The sequence below is a fragment of the Manis pentadactyla genome, chromosome 3 (genome assembly GCF_030020395.1).
Source record: "Manis pentadactyla isolate mManPen7 chromosome 3, mManPen7.hap1, whole genome shotgun sequence".
NCBI lineage: Eukaryota > Metazoa > Chordata > Mammalia > Pholidota > Manidae > Manis > Manis pentadactyla.
Genome location: NC_080021.1, coordinates 204,092,722 through 204,120,436, shown reverse-complemented (window position 1 = coordinate 204,120,436; position 27,715 = coordinate 204,092,722). Strand labels below are relative to the sequence as shown.

Below are 27,715 nucleotides of genomic sequence, written 5' to 3'. Positions count from 1 at the left end.
CCCTCCAGTCACTCCCTGCCTTGTGGAATACATCCAGGGGTGTTAGAAATATCAGCACCTCTAGGCTTCATGTTGCCCTAAAGAGATAAAGAGGGGGTGTCTTATAACTAAAACCTATCTTTCTGCATCACTCACTGCTAAGTTCACTGCAGTGTTGTTCACAATAGCCAAGATGTGGAAACAACCTAATGTCCATCAATAGATAAATGGAGAAACAAAATGTGGTATCTATACACAATGGAATATTATACAGCCTTAAAAAAGGAAATTCTGCCATATGTGACCATATGGATGAATCTTGATGACATTACACTAAGAGATAAAGCATACACAAAATGAGAAATACTGCATGATTCTACTCATTAAACGGTCAAATTCATAGAATCAAAGAGTGGAATGGTGGCTGCTAGGGGCAGAAGTGGGAGGGAAAAAAAGGAGTCACTAATCAGTGGGTGTAAAGTTTCAGCTATGCAAGATGATTATGCTCTAGAGATCTGTGGTACAACACTGTGCCTAACATCAACAATATTGTATTATACACACAAAAATTTGGTACAAGGGTAGATCTCTTGTTAAATGTTTTTACCATAATGAAATAAATAAAATGCCATTTTGAATGACTAAAATACTGACATTCACTGAATGAATGAATACATTAATAAATATATGATCTAGGGAAAGGAGAAAAAAGAGAAAGTCATATAATGGTGCTAGGCAAAGAGCAGATGTGGCTGGACTGTTGTGCACCCTTACTTAAGTCTTCTCCCTGTTGGACGAGGGGTACCTAGAATCTTCTTGATTACTTCAAGGACAGATAACTCACTTCCATTTGTAGACAGCCCTATTTGCCTTTGGACGGCTCTTCCCAACAGCCAGGGGGAGATGTCTGACTGCATTTTCTTCTACTCTTTTCCTTTAAGTAACAATACTTACAAGCTTTCTTATTTTCGAGTTTCAGAGTTAGAGGGATTTGAGTAGGTTATCTACCGAGACCTTTCATCCTTCAGTGGTCAAAATAACATGGCCAAGTAAGTGGCAAAATTGTTATGAAATGCAAAATTTCCTGGCTTCCAGACTGATGCCTTTTTCACACCTGTGTTCTGTACCTCTCAGTCCTACTTTGTTGTGTAAAAACATCTCCAGTAAGATTTCTCCCCTTTCCCCCAAGAATTCTTGCAGAAATAGCAGAGAGAATCATGGTAGCCATGCTACTCTCTTCTCTGGGAAAACCAGCACTAGGTCTTTGAAGGAAGCTGAGCAGGTCACTGCCTCTCAGCCCCATTACAGCACCTGCAGGAACTAAGGGCAAGAGGCCACTATTCCCCTTGGCCCTGTGGGGATATCACTCCTCTTTAGCACAATCCCTTAGACTTCACATCATCCTCAGAGATGCCTGTGTTTACCTCAATACCACCCATGGGAAACAGGAGAAGCTGCTCAGTTCTGGCTGTGTCCCTATTAGCTGGACATCCCTCCCACTCTCAGCTTCCCCATCTGTGAAATGCACTGGTCATGCTGAATGAGCTCAAAGTGCCCTAGGAGCCTAAGGACACCCACAGTAATAATATCCACCAAGAGTCTCACAGTCACAGTGCGATTCAATCCTCATAATCACTCTGTGATTTGGAATCATTGTCCCATTTTTCTGATGAGGAAATGAGGCACAGATGCTTTAAGTAACTCTTGTCAAGGTTATATATCCAGTTATGCACACCAGCCAGAAGTTGGATCTAATCCCTCTGATTCCATGTCCTGTGGACTCAGTCACAAAGCACCACGATTTTTGCTTATCTTGGTCAAACCCTCTGCTTTCCCAGATGGAAGAGGGAGCCAGTGACCACTGTCTCTGCCTCTGGTTGTTTCATGTGCTCTCCCTGCTCCAAAGGTCCCTGTGACTAACATTCCAAAGGGAAAAATTAATCATATCATCCTGCTACCTATCACCCCCTCCATGGCTGCCCATGGACCACAGGATGGAAAGGTTCCTAGATACAAAGGACTTCAGGACATCCGTCCCTTCTGCGCCCACTGCTCCCCGTCCCCACACAGCAGGCAGGCATCCCCACATGAGCATGCAGTGCTCCTTTTTTGCTGGATGACCATGAACTCGGCCACCATGCCTGTGCCCAGCCTTTCTCCCTGCCCCTCCCCTCACTCCCTCCACTTCACTGGGCTGCCCATTTTGTGAAATACTACACATACTTCAAAGCCAGTCTCAAATATCACCCCTTCTCTGAAAGACTTTGCTCAGCCCCAGGCAAAATGAATTGCTCTTTCTTATGTGTCCACATAGTTCTTTACACGTATATACCTTGGTTCCAGCCCTTGTCAAGATGGATTACCATTGTTTAGAGCTCACTCTTATCCCTTTAAACTCTGAAGACTTCCAAGGTGAGAACCACATTTACCTACCCTCAAATAAATCCTAGCAGATAGCCTAGCACACAGGACACAATAGGTGTCCAGTGAACAACCATAACAGCCGCAGCCCCATATACTGGGTGTCTGTTCTATGCTGGGCATGGTTTTAAGGACTCTGTATGTTCTAAATCATGTGACCCTTATGAAATCTCTGTGAAGCACATACTATTATTATACCCATTTGACAGATAAGGAAATTGAGCCTCAGTAATTTGCCGAAGGTGGAAAAACTAGTGACTAGAACCAGGATTCAATTCCAGGCACAAACTCAGCCCACGCTTTTAACATTTTGCAAATGTTGACTTGAAAAGGGCCTTCCTACATATCAGTCAGGACTGTTATGGAGGATGGAGTTGGGATTTCTCCTTGTTGCCTTCTCCTGGCTTCTTGAATAGAAGTGGATCAGTAGACCACAGCAGGTCTGCCCTGGGGCAGGGTGGTGTGGTCCCAAGAGCCCTGGATTGCCAGGAAAGGGGCCTGCTTACCAGAACTGACTCAACTGCTTATGTCTTCTGACACTTGTCCTTCCGACTGGTAGAGGACAGAATAAGAAAAGCCCTTTCAGTTCTGACATTCTGCCAGCTTCTGATTGCCAGTCTTTTCCTAGCGAAAGCTGCTGGAGAACAGCGCCTCTGCAATGAGCGGGATCATGCTCTCGGCCTCTGGGTCGACTCACGGATCCCATGTCTCTGATACTCGGAGGTGGAAGGCTAATTTCATAGCCAGTTTTCTAAGATTGCCAGAGGAGTAACATAAATGTTTACTGCGGCTACTGCAGCAATGTATTTTTTGTTTTGTTCTGTTTTTCTTTTCTTTTTGTGTAGGCTACAAAGGGAGCTGTTAAGTGCTTCCTCCCCAAGCTTTGGGATCATGGGATGTCTGAGCTGGGAGGGTCCTCAGGGATCTGACTCCAGCCATCACATCCGAGAGAGGGGTGGGAGCAGAGCGCAGTGAGGAGGGGAGAGGCCGGCCAGAAGGCCCGCTGTGAGCTCCTCTGGGACGGGCCATAATGTCTGGTGGTGCCTGGAGGTGCCTGGGCTGACAGAAGCAGAGGCCTCTGATGCCCCGGGACACAGGGACTCCCATCCACCCAGCACCGCCAGCCACTACATTCATCGCCACCTCCAAAGCCCCGCCTTCACCCAAGGCTGCTTTCAATTAGAGGAGTTAACGATGTCTTGCTTTCAAAGGGTTTTTCAAATCCAGTTTATCTTCCACCCACACACGATGTACACAAAGGCGGGGAGACCAAGGGAAAACAGAGGGAGTGGGAGTTCTGGTATTTTTCCCACATAGGGGAGATGCCATGAGGTTTCTATTGAATTACGCTCTTACAGATTTACAGGCCCTTCTGTCAATCACAGGAGGGAGGCAGTGTTCGTCAAACCTCTAGCCCATCCTCTCCAGTTTCCGCTTTCAACCCAAAGGGACCCTAGGAATGGGCCTGATGGAAAACAAGAGGACAAGGCATAGGGAGAGGAGGGTGTGGGGGTTGTGGTGACAATAATAATACGTATAAAGCACAAGTGTGTGCGCACATGCACATGCATGCGCATGCACACACACACACACACACACACACACGCACATACACGCACACACACCACACATACCACATTCCCCAGACAGTGTTTCCAAATATTTCTACTTAGGCCACATTTTAACCTCAGCTTGTGGATCCCAGGCCAAGTTATTTCCCCAAAAATTACAGCGTTGCAAGAGGGGCAAAGTTTCCAGATACGAAGCCCACAGGAGGGAAGGCCTGCCGGGAGGCAGTGTAACAGGCCACAGCTACGAAGGACCTTAGGAGACTGGGACACAGAGTAGCCCAGGGGGAATAAGGCCACCTCTGTAAACCTGGCTTGGCTGCTCCTTATGGAATGCATTGCTCCTTCCTCAGTGCTCCCACTGGGGTGGGAAAAGGCACCAACTCCTAAGGGCAGCCCTCCAGGACTGATGCTGCCGAGCATTATCTCACCTGGTCCTCGTAATAACCCTGAGGAATAAGCGTTTTTGTCCCCATTTTAGAGATAAGGACTCTGAGGTCTGGAAGACATTGGTCACTGCCCCACAGCATAGGGGTCAAAGCCAAGTGCTGTGACTCAAAGTCCCACCCCGTGGCTGGGATTCCTGGTAACTCTGTCACACACTTTATGTAACACACTGCATTCTGGGTCCTCGCCTGTCCATCTGTCTCCTTGCATGTGCTTCAAGAATAGGCCTGTGCCTGATTCATCTCTCCTCACTGGTGTCTAATGCACATTCCTGCGTGGGGCTCAATGAATGTTGCCTATGCTGAACTAATGTGGCTTTTCCAAGGCTATATACGTGGTTCAGGAGTGATGTATTTGACCCAGAAGCCAAGGTTTCCACAGGCCCAGACCAATGTGCTGAGATAATCATCTTACCATGAGGTGCAAGGAAGGCACCAGAAGATCCAGGATTCATTCATGAGTGCTTGAAGGGCTGCACCACCCAGGCTCATATGGAGTTATATTATAAAGGTGATGTGCAATAAATGTGAGGATGACAATAATTGGTATTCACAGTGACTCTCCCATTAGATTAATGCAGCCCAGAACCTGTTTGATTCCATGATTTCACTTAATCCTTAAAGCCACCCTGTGAGAAAGGTATTACTATCACCTCTCCTTCCCAGATGAGAAACTGAGGCTGACAGCTAACAGAAAGTGCAATGGCCTTTGAGCCCCTTGGACCAAATGAAGCATGCATGTGGCATCAGTGCCATCACTCTCCCATCTCTTGCCCAGAACAGAGATCATTAACTATATAGTGCATGTTGTTCCCCTAAGCGTACATCTCTGAATCCCTCTTAACAAAGCACTATGGGAAGCCACTCATAATTGGTCAGGGTTTGCCCAGGAGATGAACCTATCTGCAACCCTTGAACTTGGCTGTTGGCTCACTGGGGGCAAAACTCTGATCTTGCTTCTTACATCTTCAGTATTAAAAGCAGAGGAAGGCCGAAAGTAGATACTAAGTAAATATTACATGAATAAAAGGATGAACTAACAATAACAATAAATGTTAATGATCCTTTACTATATCTCAGGTTTGCTAACAAATGTTTTCACATTCTTTATTTCAACTGATACACATAGGATCTACATTGCAACTCCAATGTTCCAATTCCAGGGTCAGGGTCTCTTCTACTGGCTGCAGACAACGGCAGTCTTCTCCCATCTGAGTTCTTCTCCCACTCTCATGCCCATTCCTGATTGCCCTCCTATGCCTCTTACTCCAAACTGACCCCTAAATATAGTAAACTTTAAGAGCAACTGAGGGTTAACAGATACACAACATCACACACACACACACAAACCCCTTCAATCCCCCACTCCACTCTCTGTTCTGCAAACTCAATATCAATGAGAGAGAGGGAAAGAGAGAGAAAGCAAGCTGGGGTCTCTTTTCTGACCACTAGAAACAATTATCACTTTCGCCAGGTCTCCAGAGCAGCCTTCCTCTGATGCCTGCCTTACAGTGAGGGGGCGGGGCATGGCGTGCATTGCCTTTCTTCAATTTCAGGATTTATTATTTGGCATGGACAGACAATCAAGCAAAGAGGCATTTCCTGTGTACAGGGAGGGTGTGCAGAGCAGAGAGATGCTTCCCACCCAGAGTTCTGGAAATAGTAGCAGACCTCAGGGCCTCCACCTAGGAGACACGTCCAGATAAGATAACTTGGCATTTGATGCCCTCCAGCCTTGGAGCTCAGCTCTGGGGTGATTAGCACCTCATTGCCCCTGGGGTCTGTCCCTAATGCATTAGGCATTTCACACTCCCTAGGGGTCTAATATCCTCCAGGCCAGCACTTCCCTCCCCTATTCGACACACACATGTGTCTGGTATCTGTGGTTTGGGGTGCAAACTCTTGGCCTGATCAAGTGATCAGGCCAAAAAAAAAAAGGCCAGAAAAAGCCTAGGCTTTCAAGACGAAGGGTGCAAAAAAAAAAAAGTCATTTAAGATGTCACTGGTCTATAGCATACTAACATTTTTATAGATGGGGAAACCAGATTTCTTAGAGGAGAAAGTGTTCAGAATCGTAGAATTGGTTCTTGGGGAGAGCTCATTCAATTGCTAACTTTCACAGATAGCAGCTCAGGATTTCTAGGGACAGAACCTGGATATCCCAACCTTCTAAGGGAAAACTTTACACAAGAAGCCTAAAGAAACATCCATGATGGACGGCAAAGCCAAAGTAACTTATTTGCCATTATTTGAACTAGCCACTATGTTCCAAGCGCAGATCCTCACATTCCTGCGAGGCAGGTTCCCATCCTCATTCACTCTACAGGTAATGAGCCTAGTCTGGCAAACCAAAGCCACACCTGTCAGGAGTGGTGACGTGTGGGCCCGATCACTCCTGTGTCACCCCAAGCTCATCTCCTACTATACAGATGAGGAGACCGAGGCCCCACAGCGTAAAGGTGAGTGCGATGAAGCTGGCAACGAGGGCGGTGGTGACGACCACCCAGATGCTTCCACCGCCATCAACTCCGTCCGCACGTCGTTGTGAAGGGGAGGTTCACACCACCTGTTTTCTGCAACAATCAGCATAGAACGGTAGCAATTATCAAAATACTGACACTGGCCACTAACTGACTTCCTGAGGAATGATAGTTCTGACAACCCCACCCTGTGGGGTCAGCGTTATCTCCCTGTCTTACCGACAGGAGAGCCGGGCATCAGGCCATGTCCATCGCCAGAACCTAAACACCCGTTTTGAGGAGGTGCTGGACAGGGGCCCGGGCCCCTCAGCTAGTAAATCCTCCAACAACGGAGAGCGATTAGCGTCGGATGTGGCGGTAGGCTTTTGTGCGGCTGACAACTCCTCCCTTTAAAGGCCCGACCGGGCTCATTTCACACGGGCCCTCCGCAGGCCAGCTCCCTGTCTCTGTAATTATGCCATTCACTAGTTGCCCAGGCCCGCCTCTGAACTCCTGACCCAGCTGTGAAAGACTCGGGATCTCATTACTAATCTCTTAAGCCACCTAGTCCTCCAAAATACATCCATTTAAGTTGGAGGCCAAGGCCTTGGGGGTGGGAGCTGGAGACAGGAAAAGTCCAGCACAGGGACTTCTCGTGACATGGCCACGTTTCCTCTCTGAGGCCTGTGGCCCGGGCCGCAGGGCAGCTGGCCTGGCTGTCGGGCTTGGTGCAGGGCAGGCCTTGCTGAGGGTCCCCGGCTGGGCTGAGAGACTGGGAGGCCTCTGGCGGGGAAGGGCATCTGGGTCCACCTGTTTGTAATTTCAGGGGTGTGGGTAGGGGATGAGGCCTGTGTTTGTTTTAATTATTATTATTGTTGTTGAAAAGGGAGGGAAAAAAATGAGGAGAAACTGCTAACATCTGGAGGCTGGTGTCCAGCTTACGTAATCTCCCGCAGCAGAGGAGGAACACGGGATCCCCAGCCAGATGGTCCGTGGGAGACTTCATGGCACATGCGGCTCCTTCAACAGTAAGATGCTGACAGGGTTAGGACAGTGGGTTGTGGGACCTTCCTGAAATTCTTAAGGGGTAAGAGGCAGGGGCTTGCAGGCTCCCAGAGACCTATTTTTCTCTTGGGAGACTTTGGATATTTTTCCATCCAAAGCTCACATTTTTCTTTTGCATTTCTCTCTCCTTCATTCATTCATTCATTCAATAGACAATTACATAGCACTTATTAGGTGCTAGATTCTTTAATCCCCATGGGCTAATGAAGATAATGAACCCCAGAGAGAAAAAGCAATAAAGGTCAAATCCCTTCTCCTAAATAGTTTCAAAACTCAAGAAGGGCAGGGTGGAGGGTGAAGGATTATGGGAGCACTCTTAGACAACAGGCTGGCTCTGTGTCTGAGGTGTGCACAGGCTGGGAGAGGGGCATGGAGGAGTAAGTTGTCTAGCCAGTCTATGCCCGAGGACCAGGTCTGAAATGCAGAGTCTTAAGGTCAAGTAGGATCTGGACAGCAAGGGTTGTAGAAAAAAAGGAGACAGACGGGGAAAAACTGGGCCACAGCTGAGCCATGACAAGCGCTGTTTCCCAGATGATGTCAATAGCAGAGGCATGAAGGATAAAGTTCGAGATGCAGAATATTGCTGCAAACACAGTTCTGAGCACATTGTCTTTTAAAAACACATCACTAACTTTCTCTGTTTCCAAATCTCTCCTTTTTCAAACATTTGCACTGGAAGCAGTAATGAAATTTTACCAATTCTAGATCAGAATGTAAAAGCAGTATAGATTCTGGGTCAGATCAAGAGAATACTGTGAGCTTTGTCCAGAATATTCACGCAACTCTAGATGGGAACACACAGAAACTGCCAGCATTCGGCAAAGATCCTGAGGCACTGCCTGTTCTAGAGCAGTATGTCGAGCTCCAAAACACTTCCACTTCAAGACTGGAATAATGAGACACTGTGATTCTAAATCAGGACCAGGCAGTGTTGTCTACTCCAAATCCAGCACCCCAGAACTCCCTGTAGGATTCAGACATCAAAGACTGAGAACACAAAGCCAGTTAGCTTTAATCCAACATGTCCTCTCCAATGGCTCGAGAGTGGAATTGGGAAACAGCCAGTTCTGGAATTGTGAAAAATCTCTACCACTCAGCTCAGAGCCACGCAGGCCAAAGAAGGATGTCTTCAGAAGCCTCCAGACCTCTTCTTGGCCTTCCTCTGGGAGGCCTAAGACCTTCATGGGTTAATCAGGAAAGAAATCGCCACATCCAAGGTTGGTGCCCGGTCACTGAAACCCTTGGTTAGGAATAATTGAATAGCAGTTAATGGCAGTCTTGACCACACTGGCCTATGCAAGAAAGGTCAGAGGAATGATTTTTCACTTAAAAACATCTGTGTGTGAAAAGAACAAGACTTTCTCAAGTTCATAAAACTAGGAGTTTCCAGGTTGTTGTAGGTTTTTATTTTTCTTTTGGTTTGTTTTTCCTCCCCTCTCTCCCTTCCTCCTCTTCTCCAGCTTTCCCAGTTAAGATCTGTGTGTTCCAAGTTGTTTTCCAACATGGTGTATAAGTCACATTACCTGCAGAGAACTGCACTCAATGCCAAGATGCCCACACAGAATACCCTGTCCCTAGGTTCTCACTGCAGACCTCAGGGTTCTCTGATCCCCTCCTATGACTTTCATGAGTAAGGGCTGGAAACCACCAAGTGATGGGCACTCTTCCCTTTGCTTCTGAAGAGTAGGCAGTGCTCTTGCTGGAGCTGCCTCAAGCTTGATTTCTCCCAGAAAGAGGTTCCAAAGGATGCAATGCATTGACTTATACAAGGAGCAAGAGGACCAGGATTGCTCAAGCTGTGACCAGTGTCCTGTTGACCTCTGAGCTCAAACAAGAGCCCACATTCTTAAGGAAAAGGGTGGCACTTCTCTCTGGCCTGCCCCCCCCCCCAGATTTCACAGGCAGGGGTGGTGATCATGACGTGCAAACTGAGGGCTCTCCCACCAAAAGTTCAGCAGATACTGCTGACCTACATGCCCACCACCCGATCAGCAGTTTCCTCCGAGGGACAGAGTCCTTCCAGAGTGAAGCTTTCCCCCAGGGACACTGCGTGTTGGCCAAGGCAGTCACATCTGCACATGAGCAGGGTGTTGAAGCAGCTGTTCTGAGACGTGGTCCCTGAAAACAACTGCAGCATGACCTGGGATCCTCCATGTGAAGTGAGCTCTTCACCAATCCCTACACCTGCCACTTTCCTGAACCCTCCATTGAGCAGTGGAAGTCACACACATTTTAAAGTGGAAGGGATGTGGGCTGGAATCTCAGCTTCTGCCATTTCCTAAAAGCATGTTCTTGAGGCCTTCAGGAAGCCTAAATTCCTCCACTGCAAAATGAGGTGGGAGTACTTAACTTTGAAAGACTGTCACAAGGATGAAAAGGGCCCTTGAACTCCAAAGTGTTTAGACATAGCCCTATACACTAGAAACGCATGATGAACATTTCCCTCCTTCCTCCCTCCATACGTCTTTCTTCCTGGCTCTAGAGGAAGACAGTCCTAGGTTCAAATTCTAGATTTTCCTGCCCCACCCCTGGAACAGCTGTAGAAACTTGGATAAGTTACTTAACCTTTGTGAATCTCAGTTTACTCCTCTGTAAGAGTGAAAGTTAGTTGCTACCTAACTACCTCCTAGAGTAGTTAGCAGGCATAAATGTGCTAAAACAATACGAAACTCTGGATAGAGTTCCTAACAAAGAACAATTCCCTAAAAGCCAGGTCATTCACATGGCTCCTGTCATTAGGGCCAACTATTGTTAATACTACTATTTTGTTACTACTGTCATCTACTACTGTTTAGTCATTCCTTTCCCTCCCTCTTAATTCTATATTCCTCTTCCAGTCTCCCTCTGTCTCTCCTCCCTCCCTTCTTTCTCTCTCTTGCTCTTTCATACCCTTCTTTGCTGGGCCTTTCTAAGAGGGAACCACACCTTCAAGTCAGAAAGACAGCCCATTATGTCCCCATCATTTTCTGTAGGATATACTCACAGGGACATCGCTGAGACCCTAATCTTTTCCAGAAGAATAAGAGACAAAAGAGTAGAGCCTTTCCCTTGGGGCCCAGTTTCCAGAAGCTATTTCCTACTTTCTGTGCAAGGCTGTTAACACAGGAAAGTACAGGATTAGTCACAAATATTCATCACATGCCTACTATACACCAGGGCCTGTTCTTGATCCTGGAACACATGGAAGTAAACACATGGAAACAACAACAATGAAAACCCCTGTGCTCATGCAGCTAACATTCTGCAGTGGTAGGGGATCATGGAGGTACAGAGGAACAGAAAGGATTTGAGGCTGGGCCTCGGAGGGGCTTTTAGAACCTCTTCCCCTGACTCACATGGTGGCACTCACCTCAGCCGTGATGAACCAGGGGACTTAAGAAGGCCCTGCTTACTCTGGTCTCCAAATGCATTAACAGGAGAATGTAGCCTGGCAGCATAAGGGAATCACTTAGAGATACTGATTTGTATAGTTAAGCTGATCATAAAGGAGACATCACTCAGCAGATACTGTTTCCAACAGCATCATTCAATGAATCCATAAATATTCTGATGTCTTCAGGTAGCAAACCCTGTTCTAGGCACTAAAAACACCTAAAGGTATCAGACAGAGCCCAGATCCTTAGCTCCTTAAAGGCCATTTGGTACGAAAAGCCATAGACACAGGGTAACACCAACTAAAAGGCAGCTCGTGTTCTGGGCCATGGATGATTCCAGAAGGTCTTTGCCATTTCAAGAGTGAGGGCCGCACAAGGCTAGGCTGTTCAGAGGAGGCCATATGGATATGAGCAGACCTAAAGGATAGCTAAGACTTAAGGAGGTGGGGAGTTGAATGGTGTTCTTCTGGGCAGGAGAAATGGAAACCCCAAGGCATGCCAGGAGGGGTGCAAGTTGGCCCATTCTGCCTGAAATGTACCATTTGGCCACAGGCTGTGAAGAAAAGCTGGTACAGATGGTGCAAGGCCCTGCCTGCTAAGGCTTTTGGATTTTATAGGCCATGTGGATTGATGCAGAGAGCTGCGCAGGTGAGCGATCACTGAGACCAGTATAGTTATTGTGAATTATGAAAAAAATGAACTCCAGAGGGAAAAGTCCATTAAAAAAGCCATATTGAGGATAGATACAGACTTAAAAGATTTAAGACACTCTATCACAACAAGATCAGCTTGTCATGTCTCACTCTAGGAAAGTTTTTTTTTTTAATATTGGGAGAGGTGGTGTGGTGTACTAGGGAGCTGCATGGGCTGTGGAGCCTGAAAGAACTGGAGTCGCCCCGTCACACCACTTGGGTGGGGGGCTCTTTGTGAACCTCTGCTTGTGCCCTGTGAAATGGGAACCAAGCTCCTACCACATAGATTGGTTAGGAAGATTTACCGCAATAACTGAATTGAATGAACTTAAGTAGCATTTACCTTCTGCCAAGCACTGTTCCAGGTGGTGTATGTGTGCAAATTTCTGGAGTCCTCACTCACCACTTAATTTTCCTATTTTACAGATGAGGAGGCTGAGGCCCCGAGAAGTGAAGTCACTTGCCTGAGATCTCAGTGTACGTGGCAGTACCAGGATGTAACATAGTCTACATCAGCTCTGCTCAGTAGGCAGCCCACTCTCCCCATGTGGCTATTTCTATTTGAATTAATGAAAATGAAATGTTCAGTTCATCAGTTTCATGAACCTCATTCCAAGGGCTTGATGGAACAGGTGGCTAGAGGCGACTCTAGGACAGTGTGGATACAGAAAACCTGCATCCTCCCTCAAAGTTCTGGCGGACACAGCTCATCGAAGAGCCTGGGCTCTTAGCACTGACACAATTCTGCCTTCTCTAGAACAATAAGCTCCAGCCCACAGCGCCCCAGTGCCTGCCAGTTTATCGCTTGCATTGCACAGAGCTGATACTCCCTGCTGGGATGCCATACCCCCAGGCAGCCCTGAGGACCGGGCATCGTGCTGGTAGCAGCCACCCTCCTGGAGGCAATTTCCTATCAGCTGTCCAGATTGCTCCCAAACTTAGGTTTTCATTCCAGGATAGAGAGAAATGCAGACAACAGCCAAGTGTCTCCTTCCACCAGCTGCACATATGGGTCCAGTTTGGGACAAACCCCCGGGGTGGGCAGGCGCCCCAGGGAAGTCTCTGCCGGCCTTCCCTGGCACAGAGCGGGCCTCTCAGCAGGGGTGCCTCTCACGTGCCTGTCTGAGTTCATCTCTCTCTGGAAAAACGAACACGCACAAATGTATCCAGGACCTCCTGGCACTTGGATCTGGCTGAAGAATTAGGAGAGTTTTACGAAACCCATGGCTGGGGTGGAAGAGAGGGTAGAAGGCCCTTTTGGGTCTGGTTCTATAGATAACACATGCAGGCTAATTTAAAAAGTAAGGATGAGGGGATAGAGGGCGGGGGGACAGGGGGCTTGAAAAACAAGCGCAGATGAACACACACAAACAAAAACAGCCCTGTGCACAGCCAAACCCCAACTCCCCTTGGAGCCCCATCCGTTGGGCCTGGCTTGAGAAAGTTTACTTTCAGACTTAGAGAAATGAGCATGCGGTTTTGGGGACAGAATTCAATACCACCGAAGCGGCGGGCTCAGCAAGCTTGACTGGCTATTGCTTCCTAAGTGCATTACAGCCTCGGAGAGTGAACACTGTTTACATTTTTCACATGTTTCTTGGGTACAGAACATGAAACTAAATTACACAGCAAAGGCCATGTTGGCTAAACACTGGTGCCCCCTCTTAAAATAACAACAATTAAAAAAAAAAAAAAGAAAAGAAAATGAATGACAAGAATGGGAAGCGTCTTAAGGGAGCCTGCATGAATGGCAGGTATGGGAGGAGGGAGCCGGTCCCGAATGTAGAGTAGGGGAAGAAGACGGGGAGAATAAGTCAATGGCGTGGCAGTGAGTCAGGCTTGGCAAGGAGGGGAAGACAAAGGACAAGGGATCCTCCTAGAGGGGCTGTGGAGGGGGCTGGCGGGGCCACGTCTGCTCTCTGCGAAGAGCTGGTGGAAGCAGGCCCAAACCACAAAGCCCTGCTTGCTCTTCGGCTTCAAGTCAGGAGTCAACTGGCAAGCGAGGAATGAAGACTCGCTCTTCAAACCAGGCCCTCCCTGCTCCACGTGGCACCTTCCCTGGTCAGTCAGTACCTATCTGTTGCATGCCTGCAAATGCTAGGACCAGCCTCTGATCTTAGGCTGACCCTCCCCCCTCAGCCTAACCCCTGCAAAAGGTCAACTCCAGTCATCCAAGTACCAAGCAGCTGGCCAACACTTATCTTTTCTCATTAGAAGTACTTATTTCCGCGTCCCCTCTCCTCCCTGGACATGGCATACTGCCCGAGGGCAGAGGCTGAATTGCTCCTCTCAACCTTAGCCCACTGCCGCAAATGATGCTCTGTAGGATTGTACTGATTTTGAATCCAAGGAGCAGAATCATTTCCTAACAGATAGGGGACTGAGAGGTCTAAGGAAGTTGTTAAATCCAAGTCAAATCTTAATGAAGTGAAGTAAGACCAAGAGACTCTCAGAAGTTTCTCTCTGTTTAGATGTCTGTGCCCCAAAGAGCATGCCTTTATAAAAAACAGTTCAAGAGAACAACAGCAAAACAGAACTCAATCGGTCCTAACTGGATTCCTCAGTTGTTACAGCTTTACAGGCAGGAAGAAGCATTTCTTTAAGAAGTTTTTTCCAGTTGCTATCAGGAAAATCACATTTCTGGATCAACAGTCTCATCATTGACAAGCACCTGCCACATAGATGTTATCCCTCCTATTCTGTAGGTAAGAATAGGGTAGGAGCCAAGAGAACTGGCTTGTCCAAAGTGACAGAGCTAGAAAGTGATGGACCCTAAACCTGGAAGCCAGGATGATCTGATCCTAATCTTTTCTTTTTTTTCCTTTAAACTCTTATCATTCAAAGTGTTTCAGGGCCAGTCACAGATGCTGGCATTTCATAGGTTTGAATAAGTACTGAAAGAGTGAATGAGTGAAGGAGGGAGGGAAGGATAGAAGGCTGGGAGGAGAGTCTAGTAGACTCCTTTGCTGGAATCCTGAAAAATGTGGCGGACTTTCAAGTCTCTCCAAGCCCAAGCTTTCCCTGACAGGTTCAGGGCAGTTAGAGCGACCAGCTCTGGGGGCAGTTTCCTGATGCAGACACAGCGTTTTACTCTCCTGGAGGGATTTTTGGGTGCTCCACACCAAAGGCTATAATAGACCATGGGACTTTCTGTTCTGTCTCCTTAGATGACTCACACATGTGCTCTTGAAAAATGTTCATATTCAGAAACCACCAGGAGAATGCAGATCCCCTGGGTATTTGGGAAAATTGCTTGGAATCTTCTCTGACATTTCAGCGTGTTCCCTTCGCCTCTCCTCCTTCCTCTACAATTGACAGATGCTGTCCCAGTTCACAGTAAGATGAGTTGCAAGCTTTGGTGAAGGTACGTGCAGAGAAGGGACAAGCCTTAGCAGTGGCCTTAGCACTGGGTCTTGAGTCCAGGAGCTCTCTGTCCTTTGCAAAAAATATCACCCAAACAGCATCAGAAAATTTCTTGTCCATGCAAAATTTTTGAGTGAGGCTGTTTCAGTGTTAACACCAATAGTGCCGTGTAAGAAAGTGAAATGAGAGTGCCATAGGTGAGGTGCTTGTGGCCCCAAGACCTGGCGCCTTCACTTTGAGAGAGAAGTAAGACTTCTCAGGTTTATAATGTGTTTCAAAGCCCTAGTACAGGGTCTGGCATGCAGGAGGTAATTCTTTTCTTCAAATGAACACCTGAGCCTGTTAGTTCTGCTTTTAAAACATCTGAAAAACACTCAGGATAAAGCCTGCATTTCAAGCACCTGAAGGATGTTCCCACACACCTTCAGAGCTCATCTCTCTTGACTTCCCCCTTATTTCTCAATAGCCTTTTTTATGGATGTCTGTCTGTCTTTTCCTTCCTCCACATCTCTCTCTTTCTCTGACATGCTCGCCCATCCACACCCCTGTTCTTTCCTCCAGTTTATATTTCTAGACAGCAGCCACTGTCCAGGGGGCATCCCCAACCCCTCTAGGCTCCTGGTCCCTGAACTTCCCACATTGCACTGTAACTGCTCAGGGAAAGATTTCTTGCCCTTCCACCCAGAGAACCTAGTGGGTATCCACTCCCTTCCTCTGAATGCATGGATGAAGAAGACCTGGCTCTCCTGGCTCAGACTTGGTGGCCATCAAGGAATGCACTCATCTTGTGATTCTCTCACTGTTTGATCACATGGATAAGTGAATCAATGCATAAATTACTGTGACACAAGACACATTATGATCTATATTTTAATAGAGCCCAAGTGTTATGGACACGCCAAGGAATAGGTGACAGTGATTCAAAGAGACATGGCAAAGGACGGGCATACCTGATAATGGGAGGGTGGACTATAAAGTCAGAGGACCAACTGCAAAAGAAGGAGCTATGTCTAGGGTCTTGCCCACCTTCTAATACAAGAACCTCCTGTTCCATCGCCAGTTCAGCTCGAATGCTTTATGGCAGGACCTTACTCTGTCGCAAGGCACTCCATCCCACTGTGCATAGTTCCCGTTCTTAGAAAGGTTTTCTTTACTTTGGCCTTGAAATTACTGCCCTGGAAATGCTTAGTCTAAGTTCTACCCTCAAAGGATCAACCAAATAAATTGGTTGGTTGACTGAAGGCCTGTAATCCCTGGGAGAGCACTGAACATTCCAGATGGTCTTAGTGTTTCCATTTCCTCCTTAGGCCATTGCACTGGAGGGAGGTGCCTGTTTGGACAGGAGGAACTAGGCTTTGGTAGAAATGCTGGGGGTTGGGCAGGATGCAGAAATATCTACATCTCCTTTTGGCAGCCTGTGGCGTGAAGCACTAGAGAAATGCAAAATATGGAGATAAAATAAGAACAAGATGAGATCTTTGCAAGAACTTAAACCAAACCATTTCTGATGGGCCCAGAAGAGAGATAACTTAATTCTTTCAGTTCATTTCCATTTTTGTTCTGTCTCAGGGACTTCTTGAATTCCAGCTGGGCCAGGAAGGTACATGGCCAAAATATTCCAAGAATGTCTCTTATTATGGGATGTTCAGCCCAATTTGCACACCAGGAAGTTGTGATATTTCTGATAACGCTTGGATATAAAACGCAGTGTTTGGGGTGGAGTAGCTTTAGCCTGAACCAAATTTGGGAATCTTGTTTGAGGAGCATGGAGGAGAGAAACTGGGAATTATTAGACGTGGGGGCCTTTTTTACAAAATCAAAGCTGAAGTTTTCATCAATTTTCTGGACTCCGCACGATGAATACTGCTGCTTTTCAGCATGAAAAATGGTGAGAACCTGCTGCCTTATTCTGCCTGGGCTGCTCCTCTTCATTCATTTCTCGCACCTAAGTCCTACACACTGACTAGGCCAGAGGCTGGACTGCACCCCTGTGGTTCCTTCCATGGGCCCCGGCACAGAGCAAGGCCACAAACTCCAATCAACACCTGCGTTTGTCATTTTTACAGCATCAGGGAAGGGCGGAGAGTGCGGCAAAACTGGGTTGTGAAGAGGAAATGGGAACAACTGTGGTCCTTCCATCCCTCCCCAGGTTAACGGAGTGTCCTAGAGAATGAACAGGGGGCCCCGGAACAGGGCTACCTGGATGGGGAGTGGGAGCAGCCTGCTGCACAAAGGTGCAGGCTGGGCCCGAGCGTGGGCTGGAAGATGGCAGTACCTCTCGGAGTCTGCAGCAACACCCACCCTAAGATCTGCTCAGCTACAATTCTTTCTGCTTGTGTCCTAGTGATGTTTTCCATATGCTCAGCTACTTTCAACTCTGAAAATGACTGCATATTCCCAAGATCTCACTGTCATGTTCCTGGTGATCCTCCTAATCCTAGATTCTCCACTTATGGGTTGTGTGACTTTGGGGAAGCCATTCTACCTCTCAGTTTCCCAAGATAGATAATAATTCTTACCTTGAAGAAAGGCCAGAGGACTGGCTACAGCATGTATGAGCATCCAGTACAGTGGCTCGTGGGCGTCCATAACTATCTTCCCTCCCCCACTCTCCTCTCTCTGCTCTGGTACTTGCTCTCTGGATGCAGGTGCCTACACGGCCTATTCCTATAGGAATTTTTGTTGGTGTATGCAAATGTGTGTATGTGTGTGTGTATGTGTGTGTGTAAGAAAAGCAGGAAGAAAGTGGAGGAAGAAGGAAGAGAAGACTATCATTGCACTGGGGGTAGGTAAGGGGAACATGGTGCATCTAAGTACTCCTAACTTCTCTCAAGCCATTAGTTTCTACTCTGGAAGCTCTAACAGGGTGAAACTTAACCACCAGCCTCTTCCAATCACTACACTAGGCAATGAAGGCCAAGGCTGCACTTCCTTCTTTTCTCTGTTGTCAGAAGGGAGCTATGTTTACACCCCAGGAACAGCCTTACTCAGAATTATGCTGGCTTCGTGTGTGTGTGTGCACGCAGGCGCGTCCATGTGTGTGTGTATGGTGGTGGGCAGTGTGTGAGGGACTTCCATGCCTGCGCCTTCAGGCAGAGAGTTCTGGAGGCTTGCTCTGCTGCCCTCCAGGCTGCCCTGCCTGGCTCTGCACCCAGCCTGCACACACGTCTCCTCCCCTGACCCTGTATTCTCCAGTGAGCTGATCTCATTACGGTAAATTTAGTTACAGCTGAAGTCTCCTTGTAACAAAGATTATGTCCAAGCCCGGAGAGTAATGGAACCTAGTCGATTTCATTAAAATAAAATTGGTTACAATGAATAATTCAATAGGATGATTTTGTTTTCTCATCTCCTCTTTGTAGATGGAAGAGCTAGTATTTATAATGATTTTTTTAAATTGGATTTTTCTTTAGGAAGAGATAATCACCCATAATTCCTGACAGCCCCCTCCTTACAAGATCGGAATAATTGCCCCATGAAGTCTCTTTTCAAATGCTAAGCCTGGAAAATTCTTTCTCTCCTTTTCTCACATTAGTAGTAATAACCTTTGGGTGGTTTTTAAGCACAGCTGCTACCTCAACTCTTGCTCATGTGAGATCCTGAGTGTTAATAATGCCGTTGTTTGAATGATGTTTTTAAACATTTCTAGGAAGTGGATGCTAGTGTTGAATTTGGAATTCCTGGCTCTATTGCCAGCCAGCCCCGCTGTTCCTGAGCAGAACACTCTATGTCACAGACATATGATTCTTGAGCATTTTTCTTAGTATTGTTCATTTACATGTAGCAATGTGTGTGTGTGTGTGTGTGTGCATAGTCAATTAAGCACACATTTCCTCAGTACTAGTCTTATCTAGACCTGTGCTTGAAGATGAGAGGACAAAGATGAATAAAACTCAAAAGTATTTTCAAAGAAGTAGTCTAATGGGGGGTAAGACATGCAAACAGATGATCAGAGTTCAGTGTGATGGATGTAACCAAATATGAATTCAGCAAGTACAGAGGTGGCAGGTTGGAAGCAGGGAGAATGAACCCTAGACATTCATTCATTTATTCACTGTGTCATCCATTCAGTTATTCATTCCCCAGGTGGTCACTCTACACGATCTCTTTCCATTCTTAGGGCAGTCAGAAACAAATGCACATGAGTAAATAAAGAATCTAACACATGTAAACACAAACAAACAGATCAAAGAAAAAGTGATCCTATAAATACTGTAACTTCTAACTGAGGTGAACCCATCCTGCCCCTCATCCAGTGATTTCCACTGGGCCCGAGAAGAATGTCACATCTCTGTCATCTACAAAACCCTCACCCTGAATCAGGGAAACAATAATAGAGAGGAAGACCTAGGGATCGTGGCTCATCTGCAAGGCTGGGAGGCAGGCTGGCCTGGGAGACAGCCGCTGGGCCAGGCGGTCGGAAGCACTGAGTCGTGTCTCTGGGAAAGGGAGTCTCGGAAGAAGGCAGGTGCTTGCTCAGCAGGATAATTGGAAAGGGGGCTCTGGGGACAGCAAGGCCATCCCTAGAATCACACAAGCTCTGGTGGCCCCAACACTCTCCCTCCCTCCACTCAGCTGGCTGTCCCCTAGGAAAGAACTAGGGAACGTAAATAGTGCATTAGGGGACTGAGGACCGAGTCACACTTTTTTAGACTTGAGAAGGTCCTTGGAGATCATCAAGTTCAACTACTCTCTAATTTAAAGATGGGGAAAAGTGGGGTCAGAGAGGTGGGGAGACTTGTCCTAGGCCACACAGAAAATTCATGGTATAGTTAACTCACAGGAGAGAGTTCAAGGAGCACATAACTTGGTAACCTTCCCCTACCAAAAAAAAAAGTGGGACTCCTCCCCCCGGTAAGAATTTGTTTTTAACCTACTGAATTCCACTGGTATATCCAAACTCAATTCTTTCCCCATTCAACAGGTAGGGGGACAGGAGGACAATCAAAATCCCTAAATTGCTGATGTTAACTCCACAGAGCCCTTCCACATTCAATCCCTGACAAATGGTATTCATGAGCCCCTGGAATTACATTTGACTAGAGATGTGGTCATGTGGCCACATCCAATGATGCACTGCCTTTGAGGTGGGGAGCCTTGAAGGGCAGGGCAGAGATTCAGAATATATGCTAGCAAGGTCACACATGGCTCGGAGCTTACCTGGGATGCGGCTGGCTGGCCGATGATGACCCAGCCTGGGCACTGCTGGTTCTGATGGGATACGGAAGCATTGGATGCCCACTGGTCCAGGAACCCCTGTGGCGTGTACACTCCACAGTCCTTGATGCTAGTTTTTTGTTCAAATTCTTCACATACCCCATCACCATCATGGAAATAGCAACGGCTGGGTTCATCTGTAGGAGATGGACAGAGAAGAGAGAACATATAGATATTTGTTCAGAGAGAACAACAGATGGTTGTTCTTTGGTCTCAGCTATCACCAGCAGCTGTGAAATCAAACCAGCAGAACCATCAGCACTGTTAAACACATCATCAGGCCACAATGGAATATTATTCACCCTTAAAGAAAGAAGGAAATCCTGCCATAAATGACATCATGGATGAACCTAGAGGATAGCATACTAGGTGAAATAAGCCAGACACAGAAGGCCAAATACAGTATGGTTCTACTTACATGAGGCTTATAAAGTAGTCAAATTCAAAGAAAGAGAGAGTAGAATGGTGGTTCCCAGGGGCTACAGGAGGAGGAAAATGGTCGAGAGTTGAAAGTCACTGTTCAATGAATATAAAGTTTCTACACAAGATGACTAAGTTCTTGATATCTTTATACAACTTCGTGCTCATATTTATATGGTGTATGTACACTTACAAATTTGTTAAGAGGACAGACCCTGCGTAATATATATTTTACTGTATACACACACATATAAACACCCACCAAAGTTCACAAATACTTCCACATTCATTGCCCCAAGTGAGCCCCACAGCAGCCTTGTGAGAAAGGAATTATTATTTTCATCTTCCAGATTAGGAATCTGAGATCCCACACATCTTTTATAATTTGCCCAAGGTAACACACTGTGTTTATGCCAGATCCTGGTTTCAAACTCAGGCTCATTTTCTAAGTTTTGGACATGTTCTCTGACACCATATAGCGTCAGTCATAAACTGAGATTTATTTAATTCCAAAGAGAATTCCAATCTCACATAAAAGTGAATATACAGGAGATGCTGGCCTCAGTAACTATACTGTAACTATACTGCTCTGTTACTTTACACATGTCTTTCCCTCTCTGGGCTCAATCTTCACTGTAGATAAGGCCATGAGACTGCTGGTCTCCAGGAAGCTTTCCTGTCTACTGCTCTCTAAGCTTCTAAAGGGCTTGTTACTTGAGGAGTTTCAGTTAAAAGCCAAGCGAATTCTCAAGCACTCACGTAACTCAAATCACAGCAAGGATTTCTGGTCAGGACAATTCAATGCTGCGGCTGGCTCCAATGACTCTCAGAGTGGCAAGGACCAGGATCACAGAAGCATAGAGCTAGCGGGATGCCTTCTAAGTAGGTAGGACCTACACTGCTTTCTTGGCAATTCAATACAGAACAATACAAGGAGAAACCTGCTGTGGCCATCCAAAAGAGATCGCTGGGCCCACCTTTTCTAACTTCAGTGTCCGTTATTCTGTGCTATTTCTCCAACTCTTCTAGGCAAAGCTGAATATCCCTTCTTGCGTGGGTTCCCCTTCCTGATTGGGTTCCTGTTTTATAAAGATGCCTACCTTACCATCTGCTTTATAAAGGTGCCTATCTTACCATCTGCTTTATAAAGGTGCCTATCTTACCATCTACTTTATAAAGATGCCTACCTTACTGTCCTGCTGCCATTGTGTCCACATGCTGCAGCGCCTTTGAAAGACTGTGAGCCCTTTGAAATCTAGTCCTCATTCAGGGTCTTATGGTGAGCTTATAATTTATCATCCAAACTAATGCACTTCGAGAGGGGTAGATATGCTATCAAAAACTATGTCCAGGTATTAGGCACATATCCTTGGGAAATCTGAATATCCCAGGTAAATCAGAAAACATATGCATCCCTAAGGATACTGCTTGATCTAAGACATTCTTCCCCTATTTACTCCAGGTAATGGAGTAGGACCTCATTTCAAACCAGGGTTTGACTTCTGTCCTTTATATTAACTATGTAACTGTGCACAATTAGTTTTACTTTGCAGCCTCTGGCTATGCATCTGCAGCACAGAAATGATTGTTTCAGCTCAGGAAAGCCATAGAACTCTCACAGGAAATGGATATACACTCGCTTTGCACATTCTAAAACACTAGTCAAGAGAAAACTACTCTTTTCTTTCTAAGGGGTCACTTTATTTCTAAGTGGCTGAACTAAATCAGCTTGTGAAATCAGCACTCACTTGAAACACTTTCAAGCAGCATTCCCCCGAAATCGAAAGGGCCCAGGTCACAAGCAGAAAGAAGACTTGGATTTCTATGATGCTGACTATCTGAAAAAGGAGTCATTGAATTCAGGGGCAGCAAAATGCTGAGTCTTGTCCAACCTCCAAAATCCCTTATTTATTTCAGCAAACAGTTTACATAGTGAAATACTATCAGAGCCAGAATAAATCAATTCATTATAATTGAATTATTTAAGGATGAGTTTGAGCCAGCTGAGAACTCCAGTGACCAGTAGCATGCCTGGCTGTTCAAGCATGGGAAGAATACAGACTCAGCACTTCTCAGTAGCTCCAACCTCGTGGTGACTGTGGCCAGCTTACATATAATAAAATTTAGGCCTGTTCCAAGAGTGACCAGACGTCAATTCAGACTTTACTCTTTAGAAATCTAATAAAGGGAATTACAAAGAGAATAGGTTTTGGCATCAGGCAAAACTAGGTTCAAATCCTAAGTGCCATGTATAAGCTGTGTGGTATTTAAGTAAAATAACCTAATCTCTCTGAACTTAATTTTCCTTACCCTCCCTCAAAAAAAAAAAAAAAAAACGGAGATGATAATATTTATCCAGTGTTGCAGCAGAGATTTCATGAGAGGTTGAATATAATGCCAGCATCTTCACCCATTTCATCTAATGGAAAGCTGAGAGCCACAGGATGCAAGCTGTCTGCTTCCAGATCACAGAGAAAGTGGGTAGCGAAGTAGGAACCCGGCCTTTTTATACCTAGCAGAGATATCTTCCCCCTACACACTGTATCTACAGGATGACAAAAGCGCATCCTCTTGAGCATAAGATCAGGAAGTTGCCTGACTAACGGTACTACCTTTCTCATCTTCCAGTATGAACGTAAGTGTGGTGAGATGGTAACAAGATCATGTAAGATCTATTCTCTAAGATGACTTAATTCATTTCCTCAACAAAGAGACCTCAGAGTAGTAGCAGGAATTGAGGCTGGAGCTGAGTTCTCATGAAGGCTAATTTCTTCCTGACTATGTTTAAGACCTCAGTATTTCTGTCTGTTTAGAATCCGTAAAACCTGGGAATGGAGGAGAGATAGAGGGAGTCATAGGTAGGTAAATAGGTGGGGAGATAGATTATATACAGGTAGATAGGCAGAGAAAGTAAAAAGAGATACAGAGGTATCTCTTTTTAAAGAGGAGGGGGTGGTGAGAAAGAGAATTTGAGTATGCCTGGTTTCTCCCCCCAAGGGTCTGCTGACGGAGCTCCTGTGAGCCTCTTTCTTGAATAACATCGTTGGCTTCTGCTAATCAGTTTCTCTTGCTACTAGGGTCCTGGGGGCCTTTCAGCTACATCTGCCAGTCTTCATCTGGGGAATTTTCTCTCCCTCTCTACTCCCATGCCCCAAGCCCTGAAGAGAACAGGGCGAGGAATGGAATATAAGTGTGTGGCCAGGAAAAACAAAGACAGCAACAACAAGACAATAAAACAACACTAGCCTTCCTGTTTTCATTACATCAGTTTACTTGGTGCTTCTTGAATGCTTCATGCTGGGAGCTGAGCAGATCAGAGTGAAAAGAGGTTGAAGTCAATACCAAGGGCAAATGATCACCTTGCCTCCTGCCTTCCAGGTAGTAGCTCGGTGGCATTGATAACAATACATCCCATTGGGAGGGGTTATGTGAAAACCTATTGGGCTCTCAAAATATTTGTTGAATGAATGAATGACTAAAATTTTGTACCAGATGCACATACTCTTGTCCAAATATAGTTTAGACTCTGCATCCTTTGGAAAGTTTCTTTAGACTGGGTCTTAAGGAGGAGGAAGAATTGTTGAGATACCAATAGTGACTGGCTTGCAATGGCATTTCACTACTGGGCAGTCAGATTTCTTCATCTCACCCTGTCTTCTTTTGACTTAAGGGGACTCTTCATTTCAGATCAATTCCCTTTTATGTGGTGTCACAATTAGAAGTATATTCTTTACAGCTGGAGACTTGATGCGGTGGGGAGGCATTGCCTGATCTGTCTAACCCGGTTGAACTTTCACTTGCCAGATACTTTCTTTTCCTCTGGAAGAAATGAGCTCAGCTCCAGGATCCCGAGGCTGATGGACTCACTGTAAGTGGACAGACACAGATGATGGGGCTTCTCATTGATTAAATTGTCAATTTCCATCTGTTTGGAACATCAAGATGAAATGCCATACCTCTGCATTCCCAAGGCATGGCTGAAGGATGCTATTTGAGACAGTCAGGGATTGTGACCCCATTTGAAAGCTTGGAAGCCAAAGTCTTAGGGAAATGAGACGTGTTTACCTTGACGTATAAGGCAGAGGCTGGTTTCTTAGCTGTTATAAAGAACTCCTTGATGTCAGAAACCCTGCATTCGTGCTCTTGGTCTATCCTTGACTACTGGGTAATCTTGAATATATTTACTCATAGGGGAACTATTTCCACCCAAATGGGGGGATACTAATCAACTTCACTTGATTAGAAGCTTTGGTAATTTATAAGACTACTAGAATCCTTGAGGTGAGTAAAAGAAATCATTAGAGAGCTCACTGATGGAAAAAGGAGGAGGTGCTTACATGGTGTCCGCTCAGGACAAAATTTTAGGGATGATTTCCAGTAGGAAACCTGAGTCTCACCCATTTTGGCACCTTAAAGACCAGACAGTAATATGTGATTAATCACTTCAAAGATAAATGTAAGCCAATGTGTTCTTTCAACAAGGCTTGAGATAATGTGTATTCTTCAGGATAGTAGGATAATATAGGGAATTTGGCCTATAAGTGTTCTATCCCAAATACACGTCTGATCATATCCCTTCCTTGAATATCATCCTTTGACAGCTCCCCACTGCTTATAGGGGAAGAGTGTTTTCCTTAGCTTGGGCTACAAGACCCTCCACAAGCTGACTTCTTCCTGCAGTTTTGCAAACTAGCCGTCCCATCTCATTCTTCCATGCCCTCACAAGGGCTGTTTCTTCTGCCTAAGATGTACTTACCATTTTTCACTTGGCTGATTCTCCCTGGTTCTTGACAATTAAATAAAAGTGTCATCCTATTTCCCCAACTCACTTCCTACCTGGGTTTGGCAACATTCCTCTGTGCTCTCACAATTACCAGATTCCCTCTATCATAGCTTTTTGTTCCAATCTGTCTATGGAAAAGCCCCCTTTTGAGCTCTGTCCCACCATGCAGAGTGGACATCTGGGTACAGAGTTGCTAAATCTTTCCAATCTGAGTTTCCAACTCATAGCATAGCACCTACAGTAAAGGAGTACTTGATAAACGACTAAGGGATGTATGAGTGGTTGAATGACAAATGAAAGCTACGGATGCCTTGTATTTACTATCAGTTATTATCAGATTGTGCGCTGTCTAAACTAACCAGGTGCTGGCATACCTTTTTATAATGTGATGACTGGCTATACCATGAGAGTACTACAAACCAGATTTCATCAAAACAGAGGCATCTTCTTCCAGTGGAATGATACATTTTGCCTAAAATATTTACTAGCTTCAGTATAAAGTTTCTTCAAATTTTGGGATTGAAAGAAATTGTAAAACAAACTCTCAAATAGTTCTAAAATATGTCCACAATGCCCAGCTGGAATTAACAATCCAGTAATTCAATTGCAATCATTTCAACAATGGACAATAAATAAGGGGTACCAAAGCTTTCTGGAGATTTTAGGAATGAGGGATGTTATCATACCCAACTAAGATAGCTTCTAGCTCCCAGAGGACAATTGGAGAAGGCTATTAATTCATTTAACTAATATTTACTCATATCTGCTCCATATTGGTGCTAGTACTGGGGATACACTGATGAATCAGACTGGGCTCTTCCCTTGCAGGGGGAAACAATAATATTTGGGGAAACAGGAAAAGTTTCCTAAGAAGATGGTTTGGGGGCAGCATCTTGGAGGAAGAAAAGAACTTGAGCATGTGGATAGAAGAGTATGAGCTGTGAATGAGCCTCAACCAATATTTGTATCTATGAGTAACTTGGCAAGGTGAAAGTTGAGGGAATACAGTGGATCCTGGAACTGATAAATTGAACATCTGATAAGAAGCCAGACTGAGGAAGGATTGCAATGCCATGTAAGGTATTTGCATTTTATCCTTTAGAAATGGGGAGCCTTTGAACATTTCTCTGAATAGGAAACTCTGTGATTTTCACACTCTTAGAGATGGTGAGGTGCAAGATCCAATTTTGCTTAGCAGATGCACCATTTACTACTTGATTTTAGGAAAATCAGAATTTCTAAACCTTAGTGTCCTCATCTGAAAATGGCTGAAGGATTGAATGTTTGTTATGATGCTCAGATCACTTAATGTTTATTGTGATACCCAGGTCACTTAATAATAAATGCAATTACACAACAACCAAAATATATTTCTTTAGTTGCTTCTGTGTGCCAGGTACTGTGATTAAACTGTAGGTATAGAATAGTAAATAGATGTATGTAACTTACAGTCTGGTGGTAAATGTAGGTGAAACACTAGTAGGTAACAGGTGAAAAATAAATGGTCTATGATGATGATGATGGTGCTGATGTTATTGATGATCTTGGAGCTGAAAGCAATTATTTCATTTTATGCATGAGAAAGTTGAGGTTCATAAAGTTGAAGTAATTTGCTGAAGTCCTTAGGGAAAATTTCCAGGAGAGACAAGACTAGAATATAGGTTCTTGAACCCGTAATACAGTGCCCTTTCCAGTGCACCATGACAGTTTATCAGACCTGTTTTTCAATAGTTTATTACCCTTAGCCAAGTTGCAGTATTACTTTTGGGAATCTCTGATTTCACTTCTCACAACAGTCACTGTTATGGGCTAAATGTAACTAGTCTGAGAAGCTACTGGGGTTACCACCTCTCCAGCCCACTGAGGGGAAAGAAGAAATATGCACAGATGAGGAGATCAGAGTTTTAATAGGAGATGGGCTCGCTTTA

At 45.5% G+C, this 27,715-nt stretch overlaps 1 protein-coding gene across 1 annotated transcript in view; it reads right to left on the bottom strand.

Annotated features, from left to right (window-relative positions):
* PAPPA (pappalysin 1) overlaps positions 1 to 27,715 on the bottom strand; it is a 230,765-nt gene that overhangs the window by 74,875 nt on the left and 128,175 nt on the right. Inside the window, exon 10 of the mRNA XM_036915515.2 lies at positions 20,528 to 20,721. Coding sequence (XP_036771410.1) covers positions 20,528 to 20,721 — 194 coding nt within the window. The remainder of the gene's footprint in view (positions 1 to 20,527; positions 20,722 to 27,715) is intronic.